The sequence below is a fragment of the Exophiala spinifera genome, assembly GCF_000836115.1.
Source record: "Exophiala spinifera strain CBS 89968 unplaced genomic scaffold supercont1.5, whole genome shotgun sequence".
Classification (NCBI taxonomy): Eukaryota; Fungi; Ascomycota; class Eurotiomycetes; order Chaetothyriales; family Herpotrichiellaceae; genus Exophiala; species Exophiala spinifera.
This window is the reverse complement of record NW_015622517.1, coordinates 1,595,350-1,614,532: the sequence shown is the minus strand read 5'-3', so window position 1 is coordinate 1,614,532 and position 19,183 is coordinate 1,595,350. Positions and strand designations below refer to the sequence as shown.

General features: G+C 53.1%; 6 protein-coding genes across 6 annotated transcripts; 1 reads left to right on the top strand and 5 right to left on the bottom strand.

The window, feature by feature from the left end:
• Positions 1–406: 406 nt before the first annotated feature.
• PV08_07129 (uncharacterized protein) lies at positions 407–2,787 on the bottom strand (the record flags this gene model as incomplete). The annotated part of the gene is made up of 7 exons (XM_016381461.1): positions 407–1,316; positions 1,410–1,515; positions 1,623–1,842; positions 1,906–1,979; positions 2,035–2,180; positions 2,232–2,325; positions 2,409–2,787. 7 exons carry the CDS (start codon positions 2,785–2,787, stop codon positions 407–409), a joined length of 1,929 nt encoding a protein of 642 aa, XP_016234563.1.
• A 1,751-nt stretch (positions 2,788–4,538) lies between these two features.
• Positions 4,539–5,371, bottom strand: PV08_07128 (uncharacterized protein; the record flags this gene model as incomplete). The annotated part of the gene is made up of 2 exons (XM_016381460.1): positions 4,539–5,257; positions 5,323–5,371. 2 exons carry the CDS (start codon positions 5,369–5,371, stop codon positions 4,539–4,541), a joined length of 768 nt encoding a protein of 255 aa, XP_016234562.1.
• A 569-nt stretch (positions 5,372–5,940) lies between these two features.
• On the bottom strand, positions 5,941–7,573 carry PV08_07127 (uncharacterized protein; the record flags this gene model as incomplete). Its single annotated transcript, XM_016381459.1, has 3 exons — positions 5,941–6,315; positions 6,373–7,017; positions 7,133–7,573. The coding sequence occupies 3 exons, from the start codon at positions 7,571–7,573 to the stop codon at positions 5,941–5,943; spliced, it is 1,461 nt and encodes a 486-aa protein (XP_016234561.1).
• An 802-nt stretch (positions 7,574–8,375) lies between these two features.
• On the bottom strand, positions 8,376–10,879 carry PV08_07126 (uncharacterized protein; the record flags this gene model as incomplete). Its single annotated transcript, XM_016381458.1, has 3 exons — positions 8,376–9,432; positions 9,495–9,589; positions 9,650–10,879. 3 exons carry the CDS (start codon positions 10,877–10,879, stop codon positions 8,376–8,378), a joined length of 2,382 nt encoding a protein of 793 aa, XP_016234560.1.
• A 4,025-nt stretch (positions 10,880–14,904) lies between these two features.
• PV08_07125 (uncharacterized protein) lies at positions 14,905–16,611 on the top strand (the record flags this gene model as incomplete). Its single annotated transcript, XM_016381457.1, has 1 exon — positions 14,905–16,611. The coding sequence occupies one exon, from the start codon at positions 14,905–14,907 to the stop codon at positions 16,609–16,611; it is 1,707 nt and encodes a 568-aa protein (XP_016234559.1).
• Positions 16,612–17,405: 794 nt separating this feature from the next.
• Positions 17,406–18,590, bottom strand: PV08_07124 (uncharacterized protein; the record flags this gene model as incomplete). The annotated part of the gene is made up of 1 exon (XM_016381456.1): positions 17,406–18,590. The coding sequence occupies one exon, from the start codon at positions 18,588–18,590 to the stop codon at positions 17,406–17,408; it is 1,185 nt and encodes a 394-aa protein (XP_016234558.1).
• Between the last annotated feature and the right edge of the window lie 593 nt (positions 18,591–19,183).

The following is a 19,183-nucleotide window of genomic DNA, read 5'->3' as shown; positions in this document are numbered from 1 at the left end:
CAATGATTTAGCGTTGACATGGGTGTTTTTCGATCTCGATCGCTCCAAAGTCAACTCGTCACCCGTATAATTCATAGTGCAGACACGGGTTTGTGCTGGGTATTGTATCACACGTCCCTGTGGTCTTTGGACCTGTATGCAACGACGTGGTCAGAGTATCAATGTAGACCTTCTACCACTTCCGTACCTGGACTTGTGATTGCTCTTGGAAGACCCAGCATTGAGGCGGGCGACTCACACAATAGTGTTCCGTGTGACGTCCAACACTTCGTACTGCCCATTCCTGTCCAAGCAACGCCAGTGAGAGCAAGAGCAGCACCCGCGTACATATACACGTGTCTGCTCAATGCGTTCGCTTTACTTCCAATTATCATTCTCATCTATAAGATTCAGACCTCGATGAACACTAGCCTCTCGTCACGTCTCTATACACAATCTTCTGGTCATCTTCATCCTCGTCACTTTGTCGCAGCTCAACCTCATCCGCTCCAACGCTCCGCTCTTCATCATACCCTTCTGCATCCGTATACACAACACTGAACTGCCGATCGGCCTCGTCGGTCTTTTCGCACCAAACCTCACTCGTGGCGGGGACCGGCCACGCAGTACAAAGGAGATAGTAGACGACGCCGGCGACTATGAAGCCCGCGAAGAAGTTGAAGCGGTAGATGTACACGGCACCCATGGGAACCTTGCCGCCGACGGCACCCACGAATCCGACAATGTTGATCGCGATACCGCAGATGTACGCCGCGTAGCCTCTCCATGACCAGCCGAAGAAGTAAAAGTACGGTCCGTCTCTGTGGGCAGAGTACATTTCACGGAGCGAATAGTAGCCCTTCCTGACGGCATAGTAGTCACAGATAATCACGCCAGCGATGCTGGACAGGAAGACGCTATACGCCGACAGGTACGTGGTGAAGTTGTTGCTCGACTTCAAGAGGTTCCAAGGACACATGCACAGTCCAACAATGGCGCAGATGTACCCGCCTCGTCGGATGTTGATGTACTGGGGCAGTAAGGCAGTCATGTCTGTGCCTGCCGACACAGAGTTTGCAGCAATGTTGGTACCGAGCTGAGCCAGGACGAAGGCCGCGGCGATGATAAATACGCCAAACCGCTCGGCGGACGAGGCGTCATCTAGAAGGAATTGCGAGAGAAGGTCGAGTGGGTTCCAGATAGTAGTGCCGTATATGACTTTGCTGGATGACGAGACTATGATGCCGATGAAGGACGTCACGGCGAAGCCGAGAGGGATGGTGAAGAGTTGAGACCAGAGTGCGTCTTTGGGCTTGCCCGCGAAACGGGAGAAGTCGCTATGATAGGCAAGTATAGTGTCAGCAAACCATGGTCCCAAAGGTCAAGAGGAGGAGTAGAGCCGAGGGCTACCAAAACACAGGAGGACATACGCGTCGTTGACGATGAGCGTTGCGAAGTTTGCAATAGAGCTCATGATACCCGCAATCCAACCCCATGCGAGTTCCGAGCCATGCGATGCTGCGGGTTGGTGGACGACTAGATTATCTTGTTAGAACATCGCCGCCAATGAGGTTGAGACTATGGTATATGGCGGTGCTGGGGCAGCTAAGGGTGCCGGGTTTCAGTTTCCAGGAAGAACTTACTTGGACCAATGCCATGGGCTCTCCCGATCGCCCAGCCGAAGAGCGCAATTCCAGCGACCGGAACGAAGTACGCCTTTACGGTGAAGAGATGACGGATCTTGTGCACTGGAAACCATATGGCAGGAAGCGAGCCAAGCCAGAAAAGAAAGAAGCCGACAAAGTCTCGAGTATTCGTGCCGGAGCCCGGTATGCCGTTATGGAGGGTGTAGAACGACGGCCACTTGAGACCATGTCAGCGTCATGTTTCCCGGGACGAAGGTAAGCGTAACGTTGCGAGACTCACTATGGCTCTGATCATCAACGTGACACATTCTCCGCCGATCCAGGACTGAACACCGTACCATACACACGCCATTGCTATCCCGGTTAGCATGAAAAGTCTAGCCACGTAAAGAGATCCTGGGTTGTCTACCTGCGCGGTTGAACACCGGCCATAAAGATCCCCAGATGCCAAAGGACGCCCGGCTGAGGACGGGAAACGAAATGTGATATGTCGCTCCGATGCGACCGGTCAAGCACACGAAGACAGCGGCTATGAAGTATCCGATCCAGACACATCTGATGGGCAGTGTCAGCAATCATCCAGCTTTCGCAAGACCCAAGACGCACAGCCACGCATGCCACCATGCCAGACCGCCGCTGGTGATCATGGAGCTAGCAATCATCCAAGTATTGATGTTGAAAGAGTCGGCGACCCAGAAGCCTGAATGGACAGCATGAATTAGTTGCTATAGCGGGATGCAAGGAAACAAACATCACGGCCCAAGAGCCTTATCTTAAACGTACCGACAAAGTTCCAAGGGCCCCATTGCCGCCTCTCGAGCTCGACAGGCTTCAGGTCATCGTTGGTGAGCATCAGTTGGGCATTTGTCAGACCCGGTTCGGAGTCGGTTGCCAGCTTCCCTAGCAGCGAGGCTACCTTTGAATTCCTGTACCGCCCCATTGTAAGGATTGCCCGTTGTTGGTAAGGCTGCGGCAGGAGCGAGAAGACCCAACGTGACGCAATGCCGCTCAGGCTGTCCTCGGAGCTACTTCTGTCGAATCCTGAGGATGAGTTATTCAACGGTGAAGAGGAAATCAGAGGCCTGGACTCCTCTTCGACAACTGGACGTGTTGAAGACGAAGATGGTATGACGTCCAGATCTCCATCTCCATCTGGAACCATCGACGAGGACAACATGCAGGGCGGCCTTTTATGTAAGAGGCTGCCTGCCACAAGCCAAGGACAGTCGCATGCTTGGATTGTGAATTTTCTATGTGGACCAGGATTGATATCACCGACGCTCTCTTTTTTTTACACTGGAAACTAGTGATGGATGCTGGGAGATAGAGGAGAGCTAATTGTTGCATATATTCTCCACCTACGCCTCACCAGCCTTGGCAAGTGTGGATAGTATTATATGTAGGTAGAAGTGCGAGTAGAAAGGATGGGAAGCATGGTCCATAGCACATCCACCTGTTGAGTGGCCTGACGGTACGAGACCGAGGAGAAACAAGCAAGCAAGCAATGAAACTGGGAGGGGAGTGAAATTCTTCCGTGAGAGCAAATAACATCAACATTCTCCATACAGTATGCTGAAAGAAATTTGCCCGTCTGGGTACTTGTACTCGCACTCGCACTAACTAGTATGGGTTGTTGGATTTCCCGTTGTACTCGGACCTTCATTTTGGTGTCAAAAACTCTCGTACATGTACTCCGTACTCCGTACTCGCAAAGTCGTAGATCCTGGCGGCGTCATTCTTCTTCTTAAACCCACCAGTGCCATCACTGTGTGGTCTCGGACAGGGCATGGTGGCAACTACTATCCAATAGGCTATGAGTACCCGCGGAGTGGGCAAGGGTCCAGGTGCCCCGATGAGGTATCTACCTGTTACCCCCTTGTGAACACTTCTGAAGGTGTAGGCTTCGGATGAGGCTAGTTGGTATGGATCACTTGGCAAGGCTAGATGTTCAAGTAAGCCCGAGGTTGCCAGGATCCCCATCTGTGTTTATGTTGTATCAATACCTGTAGCATGAGGATAGCACGCGAGCTTCACCAGCTTCCACCGGTCCAGGCTAGGGTACAAAGCTCCTATAGTCTGAACACGGATCCTGATTCCTTGAAAATGCGAGTCCGAACTTCAGGCACTTCGGAAGTGCCTTTTTCAATGCCCATGCGACAAGCCCGAGGACCATGGAGAGCTCTTGACTTCATTGGCCTTTGGAGAGCACATCCTTCTTGACCGTCTATGAGTGGTAGGCCGACTGCGTCCGAACTCCGCTTCAGCCTGAATGTGTGCCAGTCAATCATCTGCTCTGTCAAAGCGCGAGTCATCCAACTTGCTGTTGTTGTCCACTTATGCCGGTACGTGAAGAGAGTGGTGTACCGGCACCGTTCCGGCTGGCCAATGAACAGAATGCGCCTTAGGGGTATTGGACATTGGATAGACTGTATAGTCCAGATTCGCCCCAGTGTTCCAATCGGACAATTCCTGTCACGCGTGCTATTCAGATGGTCCTTCTCTGTCACCATGAATATGAACTTGCTTGAAAGCGGCAACGGGAGCTGCTTTGTTGTGGTTTTTACTGTGGTTGTTGGTATTGTCATAGCCAGCATCTGTACAAGTATATACCTATCTGAGGTAAGTACTGGGCCTATTGCTTGTTTCTTATCTCATGCTCGAAGTTTCGGAGCTTCCACCGCGGATGCTAGGTAGTTGAGAAAGAGTGTCATTAGGTCATGTCAAGCTGCGTGTCATCTGGATCTTGGATTGAGGTGCTCCTTCACAATGCAACATCGACATTGTAGCTGCAAGATATGGTCACGGTTTGCAAAGCAATCTGCCAGATGGCGGAGGCGGAGGCTTCTTAATCACCGTGGTGCCAATGGCGGAAGAGCATATGGATCGTACGGTTCCGTGTCAGGTGTCTGCATGTCAGTGACAGAGCATGCGCAGCAACTTGTTGATGATTCTGGGTAAGAATTTCTTGACAACCTTTTCGATTTCGTCTTGTTGTCCTTGGCCGCCATGCTGCTGCTGCTGCTGTTGGTGATGGTACTGCTGCTGATGTTGAGGCTGATATCCGTGACTCTGTTGAGCTTGCCCACCAGGGTATGATTGTTGATAGCCACCCCAGTTACTTGCCTGCTGCATGTCGACGGCACCGCCAGTCAGATTGACATAGATGCGCCCCTCGTTGGGTTCGGTGTGGTATTGCAAGCCCAATTCTCTGCACACCTGTTCGACACGAGGCTTGATCTTCTGCACATGGTTTGCGCTGTGGTTGCCTTTGCCGACTATCACATGAAGATGGTTTTCTCCATGCGACTGAGCATATCTTATTCTTTGTTCCAAGATGTCTTCTGCTTCTTCGACAAACTGCCCGTGCAGATCTATCGTGTCTGGAGGGACTCTTCCATCGGCATTATTTTCGCGAAAGATGAAGTCAGAGGCCTGCTTGTTGTATTGTTCCATCTTGGCACCATGATCCTTTCCTTCTTGTGATAGTGCGTGAGCCGCAGCTCCATCGCCGTTGCTGTATGCTTGTTGTGACTTTGCGAAGCATTCCGAGCGCTTCTGTGCCTCACGGCGGGCAAGATCTCGTAGGCGATCATATTCTTCTTCGGCAGCTTGGGACTGATTATGATTGAAGGCTGGAGGCGCCTATTAGTTCCAATTCACAGAGTTTGCCCTTTGTTACGGAGGGGGAGAGCCTCACGTCTTGCGCCGACCCTAGTAGTGTGTTGTGTTGACATTTCATAAGACATGATTGCAAATGTGGTGCGAAATGTCGACTGCTATGAGTAGTGAGCTGAGTAGGTAGTCAGAGGTGTTTCTGTGAGATCAGAATTGCTCAAGGATAGACTGTTGCTCCTGAAAATGGCAGGGGATCTTGTATGCGACAATGGAGAGAAACAACAAGAATGCAACAGAGATGGAGAGTGCTAACTAGTTCACCGAGGCTTGTGCAGGCTAGTGAGGCTTTAGGTTTAGGCTTTGGCTTGGGGCTGCACAGGTACGATCTCAAGATAGGTACCTAATAGGTACAAGTACAGACGAAATCTCTTCAGGCCACCCGGGGCAGCTCCCTGGGGAAGCTTGAGAGTGAGGACACCACAGGCGGACCCAGGCAGATGAGTCAGCGTAAAGGCACCCCTGAAGCCCCTGGCCCTGCTTGAGCCCGCCTGGTCCGCTTAACGAGGACGCCTACGATCCCAGAGCATCAGCGACCTCTTGTCACTCAGGTATCATCAGTGCCTGAGAAGACCAGACATGACTTCGACAATATCACAAGTACTCCTCGCTGAGTGTGCTTTCCACTTCTTAATCCTCCTGTTCAGTACAAGGCTCCCTGGAACCCTACACAAGGGAAAATGTCTGCCGGGTCATACCTCCTCTTCACTTCAGCAAATCTTTGCTCGGCATATGGTGTCATGACTCTGCTTTGCCGTTGTTGATGATCGAAATCAGCAATATACATCCCACAACCGACCTCCTCAGCCTCGCCGAAGACCGACGACAGCCACGCTCTCAGAGCCTTTTCTTTCTGCTCTCCGGCCTCCTTCCAACCGACAAACGAGGCAATGTAATATTTCTGCGGTAAGGAACAACACTGCTCTTTTTCATTCGGAGTCGCTTGACTGATGTATAGGCAACCTACAGACAATCGTGTAGGGAGATCGCACAGCGCTCTTTTGATCTTCGTGATCAACTGTCATCAGATCAGTAAAGGGCTTTGCATTCGGTTCCGCAAAATGATAAAGCATACCTCATCATCTTCAATCTGTGGGTGACTCAAGATACTGTCACACAGCCACCTCTCTCCATGTCCGTATGGCACCAGACTATCCTGGAAAGCGAACAACTCGTCCCAGTTTGTGGCTCTGGCTGGGTCGTCTTGCACCAGGCTTGCTGCCAAAGAGTCCGGCACATCTGACCATACGCTCAGTAATGCCTCTGCGTCTTTCAGGCCGTCGCAAAACGCAATGATCTCAACGGCGAGCAACAAATTATCCGGCCCGACCTCATCTTCTTCTCGGTTCTCATACCTCGTTGGAAAGAATGTACACAGCGCAACCTCGACCCCCCATTTCGGCGATTTCCCTTCTCTCTCGAATACAAACCTCATCAAGTCCTCGTATGCCTCACCGACTCGAAAGGTCAATGTTCTGTGCCACAGCCTCTTCCTCATCACAGTGCGGCCCCAAACCCTCGTCACAATGCCAGGGAACCACTGCCCGCTTCCCCTTGCTGCCCAAAAAAGATCACTATTCTCCTCTTTACTTGCAACAACCACATTGCCATCGGCCGTTACGATCTCCATCTTAACGATCCACTGCTCACTTGTGACTCCCCATCCACGCATGAACCAGCCCTGACCTCCGTTGAGCACGAACCCGCCCATGCCTACGCTCTGCAATCCACGTCAGATGGATGTCTAGTTCGAACAGTGGCGCAGAAAAGAAACTGGGCCAGTGCCTGAAACACTGGATATGAAGACACACAGACACGAGAAAGGGAAGACCCACCGGTGCATGCCCGGTCGGAAAGAATCGTCCGAGCCTGCTCAGTTCATCCATGACCTCCTTGACCCTCACGCCAGGCCCGAAGTCGACATGTCCTGAATGCGGATTGTACAAGACCCGCCTGTGCACATTCTTCATGTCGATCAATATCCCATTCTCAACAAGTGAGCTACACGGGAATGAATGGCCTCCTGAACGAACGCCAACTCTGACACCCAGCATCCTAGCACGTCTCACGGCGGCAACAACGTCCCTGGTGTTTGAGGGCACGTGGATCTCCAGAGGGAACCGGGAGGGCACGTTCCTCGTTATGAAGCTGGTCCGGTGGTACTCGTACTCTGGTGCGCTTGTATCGCGGCGGTAGACCTGAGAAGCCGGTGCTGGTGGTACCCCTGATCCTCCTGCTGTCTGTGGCACAGTGCTGCTTCCCAGTCCCGGTTCCATCATTTGCTTCACACCGGAACGGTATGCTGTTTCCGTTTTGGTGCTTGGTCGGTCTTAGAAATGCCTACGTTCCTGTGCAAAGCTGAATTTACGGGCCCAACTCTCCAGCGTCAAGGACTCGAAGAGCAGCGTTCTTCCAGACTTTACACGTCTCCTTTCAACGATTCAATGGTGGGGTCAAGATGCTCTGTAAGCTCCACAACAAGGAGAGCAAAAGGCGGAGGCGGAGGCGGAGGCGGAGACGAGGGGCTAGTTCGACGGCCGTCCACGAGAATCCTATTGAGGAAAGTTGGAGTTTCTTTCCAGAACGGACGCGCCCACATGCTCTATGAGAGAAACGGTGACTCTCCACACCAACAACATGTAGGGCCTCCCCCCTCGTTACTCCTGAACGGGAGTGAAAGGGGAGAAGTGATAGATAGAGACGAATACCAAGTCTAGATACGACTTTATCAACCATCACTTGGACACAGAGTACTCGTACGAATGCTACTTGTCCTTTTGGTGATACAAGGTTCTTCCTGTAGAGAACGTGTCCGCACTCTCCACGCGCGAGGTTGGAATCATATTTGTCGTTGAATAGAGTTGGTGATGCTGCTCCAACAACGATCACATCGCCCGCGTCGAATACGATTCCTCGATCGAGGGCTGACGCTCTCGAGCCGGTCTTACAATTCATTACGAGTGCACGTTTGCTCGAGGCTGGTCGGGCGGTGAGCGGCCGTGACCTGGAAAAAGTCATCGTTGATTCAGGATTAGATCGTGGTACTACTATCTTCTCGAGAGAAAGCGAGGTGATCGACTAACTCCGAGGTGTGTTCGTCTCATAGATGCTCGCCAACTCCCTGAGAGTGAAGCCCATCCGTGGCGTGACGCCCCAGACCCAGGTGTCGTCATAAAACTTTGCCCAGTACATGGTCAGCTTGGCCGCCACGGTCTTGAAGACTATGTCGCCCGTGGCGTTCTCGAACTCGAACTCGGACGTCAGGTTACGGATGGTGGCCATGGTCTGCTCCTCCAGCTCGGTGATGACGCCACCCGCCTGGGAGGTCTCGATCTCGATGACGTGCACCCACTTGGTCACGAGCAGGGCGGCGTCCCAACCGGCGAGGGCGTGTTCGATGGCCCACGTCAGCGCGGCGGTCTTCTGGATGAGCGGCGTGCCCATCTTGTAAGGGATCAACATGCCCTCGAACGCACGGCTGACCGCCCGCGTGATCATGTCGCTGCGCTCCTGCGGCGCGGCCACGAAATCCTCGATGGACTCCAGAAGGTCATCCTGGGTGGATTTGAAGAGGATCGTCGAGTCGGCGCTGCCGGTGCCCGCGAAGGTGCGGCAGTAGGTTACGCGCAACAGCGCGAGGCAGTTGAACAGCAGCGGTCCCTCGGCGTCGGTCCAGGCATAATCCGCGTCGGTGCGTGCCTGAGTGATGAGGGAGCGGCACCGGGTGAGCGCCGCTTCGGCTTGTATCAGATTCTGGGATTTCAAGGCGTCCTGCGGCTTGCCCATGCTGGACAGCTCGCCGAGGAAGTACGATCCCTGAGAGATGTGCCAGAGCTGGATCGAGACGGCGTTGATGACGGCGCTGACCGCGAATGGAGACCATGACCAGCAGTGCGCCGGGACTGGTTTCGGGATGTTTTCGTACATGAGCGTAGAGACGGCGTCTCGCAGCGAGAGCGGCGAACTCTTGCCCCTGACGCTCGCGATGGAGGCCCACTGCTCCGCTGTCTGCGCATCCCACAGACTTTGGTCGCATGGCATCTCGATGTAGCCGTCCGACACGACAGAATAGCCTGGGGCTATGCCGTACGTCATGGTGACAAGATTGCCGTACAGGATGTGTCCGTATAGAAGCCTATTGCGGAAAATCAGTCAGCCTACACATCAAAATGGGGACAGGGTTGTCCAGAGACCGACCTTTTGATGCTCTCTCTGTGGACCCATTCTTCCCATGTGAGGTTCTCCTGGTTTCCCTTGCCCGCTTTTACCATGGGGGCTAGCAGACGGAAATCCTGGAATTGCAATCGTCAGCGAGATGAGACTTTGGGATCCTTGACAACTTGGCAACTTACAATGAGGAAGTCACCCAACTCACTGAGGGCCTCCGTGACGACGGTGATGACTCCGCAGAACGTCGCAAACATCTTGATAAGCAGGCGTGCTTGACTTCTCCATAGGAGCTCGGGATCAACTTTCGCTTCCTGGGATGGTGGAGGAATCCAGTCATCCGACATACTCGGCCGATTGGCTTGTTCTTTGCTCTCCTTCGACCTCACGGCAAGAAGTTGGTATGCTTTCTGATAGAGTTGTTCTGCGATCTTTCTCTCCAATCGATAGAGCGCACCGATGGCACAGATGATCAGAACAAGCGGCGAGGGGGCCGATGTAAAGTTCATAGTCTGCAGGTGCAAGATGGGCATGTGAACGTGGAAACTGTCGATGGCGGTCCGGATACACTTTTGCAATGCGGATGCACTGGGGAGCGTGAATCTCGTCAACTCCTTCGATGTGAGCCGCTCTTTGATTTCGTTCAGCAGGTTGGTGCGCATCTGCTCTGTAAAGATTGGAGCAGGAGGCTTCGTGAACGGTGTGCGAGCCAGCGTCGGCTTGGAGATCTTGTCGAGCTCATCGATTGGGGGAAGCGTCACCACTGGGGACGGCGCTGGGAAAGTGTTCAGGGGCGTCGACACATTTTCATTGAATTGTTCGTCGCCTGGCAGAGGCAGAGATGCGAAGTCGGCTTCGTGAGGATTGCCCGTCGTAAATCCCGTCGACACTTGTATGGCCGGTGCAAGTGGGCGAAGGGTCTGGAGTGGCTGGAGGAAGCCGTAGTCCTGCATCGATGTCTGACTGGAAGAGGAGAAATGCTCCAAGGGCGACCAGCTGTCTGAATCTCTCCGTACTGGCGGAATGGCAAAATTGCCCATGAGCTTGGGTTCCATACCCAGGAAGGGATCAAAGAAGTCGAGAAACTCGAGATCCCCGTCCAGGTCCGGTAACGGTACCGAAGTGGGAAATGTGCGCATCTGCTCGAGTTCCGGCATGTCCATAGAGTAATTGGGCATATTGATTCCCACGATTACCGGCTCCGGCATGGTCATGACTGGCTCTTGCACCGCTGGACTGGTAATGTTGAACATTATGTCTGTGATGGAGGAAGGGTCTGACGGACTTTGGGACAAGGATTGGTGTTGGCTGAACTGTGACCGGTCATGAATCGTGGTGTCGGATGGCGAGTCTCCCGTCACCAACAAGTTTGCAATGGTTGGTGCTTTCGATGGTGACGTGCCCTCCTCATGCATGGTTATGGGACCAAGAGTATTGTTATCCTGTGGCAAAAGCGACTGGCCGTTGCCAACATCGGAGGACGGATTGAGCGCAGGCGTCGCTCCAGCTGGATCAAGTTAGTTGTCGTCAATGAGAATCAACGGACAGACCCTACAGAACAGTGGCGGAGGAGGAGCATGATTACCTCGTCGTCTCCTGGCCGGTGGCGGCTCCTGACCTGGCTGATCGGTGGCATTGGCCAGTTGTGCTGGGGTGTGAAGGGTCCTCTCGTGGCGGACCAAGAGATCTCTGCAATCATGGTCAACGAAGTGTCCAGCGACGATGGGAGCGAGACCCTGGATGAATACCTTCGACTGTACCGTCGACGACATACTCGACAACTGAAGGGTTTCTCTTGCGTGTCTGTGTTTGTTTAGCACATTGACTACCGTTCGATATATGGTGAGAAATAGCAAGGCGAGGTAAGAGCGACGTTGGCAGGGGACTTACGGCCTCTTTGATGTCGGATGCAATGTTCGCTACGTTTGAAGGCCCTGGAACAGACCTTGCATACGTGCGGTCGTTTGGTTTTCTGCAGTGCGTCTTTGGCTGGATCAAGCTTTGGGAAAACAATAACAGAGGCTCCTGTCAGAGCCATGGAGGGCTAAAGAGGGTGCGATTGCCCGCTCGAGTACCGTGAACAGAGAGAGTAGGCTTGTGTAGAGGGAATCTCGAGACTACTGATGGAAAAGAGACGAGTGCGAGATTGAGATTCACGAAACACGAAAAACTGGAGATTCACCGATAGAGAGCAGGGACCTTCAAAAGGACCCGTTAATTCATTGCTTCGATGTGCAACGGCAGACAAGGATCCGGAGTAGCAGGGAAGACTCGAATCGGGGGCGCCACTGCGAGTAAACTGGTACGGGTACGAGAAGCGTCCTGTAAAAGTGCCGCAGGACATATAATGTACCGCTGACCAGTGACAGAGCCTGGTCATGGCCACTAACAAGGTCTCCCCGGGGTGTCAAACCAGCCCAGACCTGCGGGGAAAAGAGCATGTGGCTCACTAGGCGACAAGGGGAGGGTGGACGTCGATTCGGGACAGCTTGTCAAGTGACAGCCATCCAGCCTGATTTGTCGATTCTACAATAGCTTTTGGTTTGCTTGGGGAAAATGACCCAGTCGTCGACGGTGGGTAAGGTTCAAGGCGTGTGTGGGTGGAGGAGGGAGTTGGGGAAATCTGGGAGAGGGAGAAGCAGAGGAACATGAGGAGATGGAGAAACAGATGGAGACGGAAGATGGAGACGGAAGCGGGAGCTGGAGATGTGGATGGCAGATGGCAGATGGTTGTCACAGAGAAAAAGAGAGACGGAGACACGGAGCCGGATGAGGGAGGTTGCCGACAGGTACGAACAATGTGGGAGGACTAACTTATTAGGACTCCTTAGCCGATTGACCATCGACCCTGCGACATTCTTGTTCCCGGGAGTCTATATTGTATGTTTTCCGGACTTGAATTTGACTCGTTCCGTTGATTGGGAGGGGGACCCTGGTCGGTCGAAGATGCTGGCGTACAGGAGGCTGATTCTATGCGTCTCTCGAGTACTCAGTCAATGCTGAGACCGTCTTTATTAGAATTCGATCTGGCGAAGAAGCGGAAAAGTGACCCCTCTCGAACATAGTATACGCCAACCCAAGGCTTCCGATCCGAAGCAAGCTCCATATGCCCTCAAAATAACCGTCACATATTGGTTTCGCTAAAGCACCAGGCCTTGACGTGAGATAGAAGGAGTAGTACTTGTAGTCTAAGTAAGAAGGTCACTGACTAACCAGGGACGAGTACTGTAAAAGTAGGAGTCTAGTAACTACGACTATATACCGATGGGTGTCTATTACGCAAGAATCCGGAGTACCTTTTTCACTTATGGATTTCTCCATAGAGCACCTACAACTATAGGGACTGAACGGCTATAAGCTCGTCCTAAAACCATGTAGGTAGGCATCACCAACTACCTAAAGATTGGGGAACATTACAGGCCTCTCTACCTCTTTCTTCTTCTTACTATGGTAGTACCCGTAGGGGGTGCCTAAGACGTGTGAAGACAGGTGTGAGTGGAGATCGAGGTAAACCGGGAGGCGTTGAGATGAGATTGAAATGACCGAGAGGCTGGTTATGATCACAAGGAAAGCCTCTGTGTAAGTAGGTAGGCATGTACGGTAGGCACAGTAGTAGTGGTAGCCTTGGGTACAGCAGGTAAAGCTATTTGAGTCACCAGTCGTGACATAGCAGTCGAGTGAAAAGAGGTAAGTGTGTGTGCTATTCTGCGGGTGTTAATAGTTCCTGTGGATATAAAGTGTGGGACAGAGTGTGAGTGTGAGTGTGAGTGTGAGTCTCGATTCTGAGAAACAGGACCAACCAAACCAATGAGTTGGGTGAAGCCCCTGACAACCGTAGACTTGTATGTAGGTCAGGTGAGTGTGTGACCGACATATCTAACCAAAGTTTCACAGCGTACGGCGTTACCTAGATATTCACAGGCTACTCGTAGGTAGGTCTGGGAATGCCTAGTAAGTGCTAGTGATGCCTCTCACTGCACGTACGGAGTCACTCGCACAAGGAGGAGGTGGATTGACAGGGGTCTGGTATTGAATCTAGGGTTTGACTTCTTGAGCGCATGGAAAGATTGTGACGTGATGATCCGGGCCGTCATCACTGATCAGGTACCTTGGGCTAGGGCAAGGCTAGATAGGCTAACGAGAACAGGATGGAGGTGTACCTTGGTTAGGCGCATGCCACCCCTTTAGATACAATAAGGCATCTACATAGTTAGACACGGAGGAAGGGCCTAAGCGAAGGAGGGGGAAAGGGAGAGACAATAGGTGGATAAGTGGATAGATAGCCAAGGTATCTAGATAGATCCCGGGGGCCCGGAGATGAAGCTTTCAAAGAAAAGCCCACTCAAGGTCATCGGAAAGTCCAATATCAAAAGATGCCTGTAACATTTGCACCTACCTGAGGCAAGGCAGATGAAAGACGCATCCTTCCGTATTACTTCGTATTTCAGAGACTCTGTGCTCCGAGCCAAGAGGATGAGGGCGGTAAGTTCAAAAATGACAGACTGGGAGTCTGCTGTCCTGTCCCGCTTACCGCCATCCGCCGGCAGCCAGTCGGTCTGATACTCATCGTCGAATAGGCGACGCGGAATCGGTGTGATGAGAATTGATTTGCATTGCATTGCATTGTCTCGAATCCTGGACCCTGATTTCGTAGAGCGAGCTGGTTCCGGTCGATTTTGTAGGGCGAAGTGATGCTGGTTCAGTAGGGCGACGATCCTGGTCGGTGGCTTTGTAAAGGTGATCGATCCCTGTTGTCTCAGCTCTCGTATCACTCATTCACTAGTTATCACCACTTCATGCACGGGTTAGAAGTGTGTGTGACACAGTGCCAACTGCATACATGCCTCCTGACTCCCGAGACCTCACGCCGTTGGACAGCCATGAATGGTACACCTGCAAATGCTAGCTAGCGTACGGACTTGTATGCACAATGTTTGCTTCAAGCCAACCTACTTCTCAGTCTTCCCCCCTCTTTGTCTCTTGCTCGTCCGTCTCTTTTCACGGCTCACAGCTCTTGGGCATCAGACGAGTCGAGTGGTGTCCACAGGAAGCGTCGGGGGGGGGTTTACAAGAAACCTGCTTTCACCTCAATTACACATCTGAAATAGTAAATAATGTTACTTGATGCAGCATCACTGGATTCCGTCGTAACAAGGGTTGATTACTACGCATCATACATGGACAAAAAGCCAAGCTGGCGCAGAGCCATGCATTTCACACCTGTGGCTCATGTTGGTACGGTCCTTGATTGGACAAGACACCCGGACTGGAAGCAAAACCTGGCAGAGTCCCCTGGCCTCGCTCATGGTGGTCACCACGATTTCCAACTGATCTTAAGAAGAGCCATTCACGCCCGATCTGACGCCTGACGGAAGACGAAACCTCATGGCATCTTACCTTGTCCTCCGTAGGCGCCCAAATAAAAATGTGCACCATCAGTATGGTTGACGTGGGCATCTCAGCTTGCGAGTATGACTATGTCGTCGTCGGTGGAGGCCTGTGTGGTGTCGCGCTGGCGGCCGAGCTATCAAAGAAGAATCCCACAAAGAGAGTGATCTTGCTTGAAGCGGGCATCACTTTGACATACCATAGCCTGACTCACGCTCCCTTGGATTGCTTTCGAGCACACTATTCTACCATGGATTGGGCCTATCACACAAGCACACAACACCATCTCAACAACCGCGTACTGTACCAGGGAGCCGGCAAGGGCCTGGGTGGCGGCAGTGCAATCAATTACGGCATGTGGACCAAAGGGAGCAAACATGACTACGACCTTTGGTCCAAGGTGGTAGACGACCCGAAATGGGGTTATGACGAGTTCTCGCCTTACCTGAATGGTGTTGAGTGCTGGCTGAGCAAAGCATGTCAATCCCCTTGGCTGGCAAACGGCAAAATCGTGACTGCCTCAGTGTCCGAAAGTAGTGACCGACGGCGGTATCCGCTTCGAGAGAAGATGCTGGAGGCATGGGAGGCACTGGACAACAACCACATCACGGACCCCCATGACGACGAATCGTGCGGGATCAGGGAAATGGTGGAGAACTGGGATGACGGCCAACGCCAGATTGCCAACTGCGTCTTCGACCTCTCAGAAGTGACAGTCGAGACCAGCTGTATGGTGCAAAAGATCTTCCTGGAGGGCCACCCAGGAAATCTACATGCGACAGGCGTTCTGACGGAGGATGGAAGAACCTTCTTCGCTTTGAACGAGGTCATCCTCGCCGCCGGTGCCTATCGCACACCACAGATCATGATGCTGAGCGGCATTGGACCGGAGGCTGCTCTGCGAGGACACGGCATCTCCCCGCTAGTCAACTTGCCCGGTGTCGGCCAGAACCTCCATGACCACCTGGTGATGAGCATGTGTTTCAAGCTTAAGGACGCGAATGCCGGCTATGCTATGGGAGGCAGTGCTGGGCCTTGGGCAGATCCCGCATACGCTCTAGGTCTTCCGTGCGACTGGATTGTGAACGAGCGAGTTCCCCTCCCGATAATCGAAGAGGGCATTCGAAAGGACCTTGAAGTAGAGACCTCGAGTAGCAGCGATCTTGATCAACATGCACTGGAGCTTCTTGCTCCATCAGCCTCGCATCTCGAGATGTTTTTCGTCTATAGACCAGCCGGGAGACCGCTGGCCAACAACCACGTCCCGGCGGACGGGTCTCACATTGGTGCTCTGGTCAGCAACTTCCGGCCAGCGTCGCGAGGCAGCATCGGTATCTCGTCAGACAACATCTCTCACCCGCCGGTCGTCGACCCCAATTACAACGCCACGCATGTCGACAGAGACATGCTTCGCCATGGTGTGCGACGTGTGTTGAAACTCGTCGCCGACTCGCTGTCTGACGTGGTCGAGGCGGAGCTTCCACCAGAAAGGTCTTCGGAGTTGACATGCGAGTCATCCGACGAGGACATTGATGCGCGCATCCGTGATCAAGGAAGGAGTTTCTTTAATGCAGGCGGTACGGCGAGTATGGGTCGTGTGGTGGACACCAACTTGTTGGTCAAGGGCGTGAATGGTTTGCGGATTGTCGATGCTAGCGTCATCCCTGTGCCGCTCGCTGCGCATTACCAGGTCGTTTGTTATGCCCTGGCCACGAAGGCGGCAGACCTGATTTCGACTTTTCATGCCACAGTAAATTGAGCTGTTGGAACGGGAATGGGATGGAAAACGGCGTTTGTGGCGTCGTCTTGAAGGGAGAGACAGAGGGTCCTCGGAAGCCCGTCCATCGATTGATTCGTCCAGGAAACGAGTGATGGAGACGTGGCTGATGAAATACGACCAGTACTTTTGTCTTTAGCATCGGACAAGGCCAGGGCCGATGATGGTGACTCAGTTTTGGAAGGGTGCGTGGCTGTACTTTCAATCATAAATTTCCCATTACGCCAAAAATGAGAGCGTGCATGTTGTCTCCAGATCGTTCTGCTCAAGTCCAAATTATTGTGGACATTTGGGTGACGGTTTTCGCATTTGTTAGCTAACGTTGACTCTGGCTACGTAGAGTAGGTAGTGACAGCACAAAGCACTGGGCACTTCGGAGAAACTGCCAGTCATGCGAGAAGGCTACCGGCAAAGGGCCAGCTCAGACCCTGACTTTGACCCTGAACCCGGCGGAAAAGACGCCCACCCATGGGTCGGTCTCTTTCTCTCCAGCGTCTAGCCAAGGGTCGCCTGAATACTGCAATGATCCGACACGCTACACTACCCAAGCACTTCCTTCCCAACTTTTGCTCCTCTTTGTGTTGAATGTGTGACGAACCACGACCCCGAGATTCAGTACCCCGAAGATCTTTGTCTTTTTAGCTTGAGGCCTGCGTTGGAGATCTTTCGCCTAACTCGCCCGCCTGCCTCTTATGATTCCGTACAAGTACGAGTATGCCCGTGACATGGTGTCAAGAGACACAGGGTCTGGCAAGCAGTACGAGGACTCGCATCGGCTAGTCTTTCCAGAACCAATGTGAATGGTCCCTGTACACGTCCAGGTAAGAGCCAGCGCCTTGCTTGGGCAACCTGGCCAACCATGCTCGAAACTTGGGGCTGGCGTCCAACGCGAGGCCGAGGTGAGCGATAGCCATGTACATGATCAGCATGGCCACCTGCGGAGGGAAGACATGTCGACAAGCAGGGCAGGTGCCGGTGTCACCGTGGTCGGTGCTCAGCCTCTCGTAGGCAAACCAGCGCGCCAGGCAGCGTGGGTGGACGGCCTTCCCACAGCAATCAGTGCAGGTGGCGACACCGTTCTTCCGAAATACTCGCCGAGTGTTTGTGGTGCTGGTGCAAGGTTCGTGGCAGACGAGGCACTCTCCATGCTGCTCTTGGCGCAGCTGTGGTATCTCCTGCGTCCACACCCCGCGCCCGCCTGTACGTTTCTCCACGGGCTTGACGGGCTCGGGATTCTCCTTCAGGAGACCTGGAATGGACAAGGGCACCCGTTCCCAGACGTCGGGGTATTGCAGGTTTCGCACGACCGAGGCCAAGGCAGCCAAGTTCTCGACGGCAAGGAGGCATTTGGCGCCAGTTCGAAAGGGCAACGGATGGACTTTGGCTTGGTAGCCCTTGTTGTAGACGAGGTGGTGGACGCGGAACAAGCGGATGAGAACGTTGGCCAGCTGCGCTTGCCTCTTTCTCATGACTCTTGTGGCGTCTCCGTCCAGCGGGAAGGCTTCGTTCTCGACGAGAGCCTTGAGAGAAGCTTGGGCTTGACTGAAATACAGCTGGATCGAGTGGATGGTGGCTCTGTACTCGGCGACTTCATCCTTATTGAAGCGCTCCCATTCGACGATTGGGTCCATCTTGCGAACGAACTGCTGGCCGGCTTCGATCAAGAGCAACATGTCGTCAACCTGGATGAGTCTCGGATGGCGACGGATGCGGCGGTACTCGATGATGTCGTTGTCTTTCATTTCCAGCATCATGGGAGTGTCACGGGCACGTAGCTTGATTCCCTTGTACAGGAAGGCCGCCGGGTGAGGTGGTTGACAAGTCAATTCCCAGAAGCTGAACATGAGCTCTGACAGTTTGGCATTCTTGTCAAAGTCCATGGTGACAACTCCTCTACCATTGCCTTTGATTGTAAGCTGGATCCAATCGTCCTCGACAGACCCGGCGATAGCCTTTGGCATCTTGCACTTGAGAGCCTCTGGTAAGATTCTTTGGACTCTGCGAGTCGAACGCCTCAAGGTCCTTGTGAGGAGGTGAGGAGGTACGTCAGTCATGGTTGAGTTGTGGGTGCCAGCCATGGCCATTCTATGAGGACACTGAAGGTGAGGACCTGTGAAGCGAAGGAGGAGGATGGTCAGTTCTCATATGTAAGTCGAGGAGAGATTGTAATGGCTGGAGGCGAGTTGCAACATGTTCCTCCTTGTGTACATGGCTCGTGAGTTGTGAAACTCACAATGAATCAGTCCTGCAGGCACTGTCGCGCAGGCGATGCACCTTTGGTTGTTTCTCTGGCAGTCCTTTGAAATCGGCGTCGCACAAGATTGCAATGATGTTTACCAATGGTTGCGGCGAGCGTTGGGCCAGACCACCCTTTGTACCGATGTTGGTTCGAACCAAGACGCGACTGTCAGGCACAACGTGGTTCCGGGAAGGAATGCTGAGAAGGTAGAAGAGAGAGATGACTCTGAACCCAAGGACAGTAACGGTGTCCTTCTCCAGGTACCTAGTGAATGAAAGAGTCACAACCGGCGAGGCTGGACCTCTTGGGTGGCGG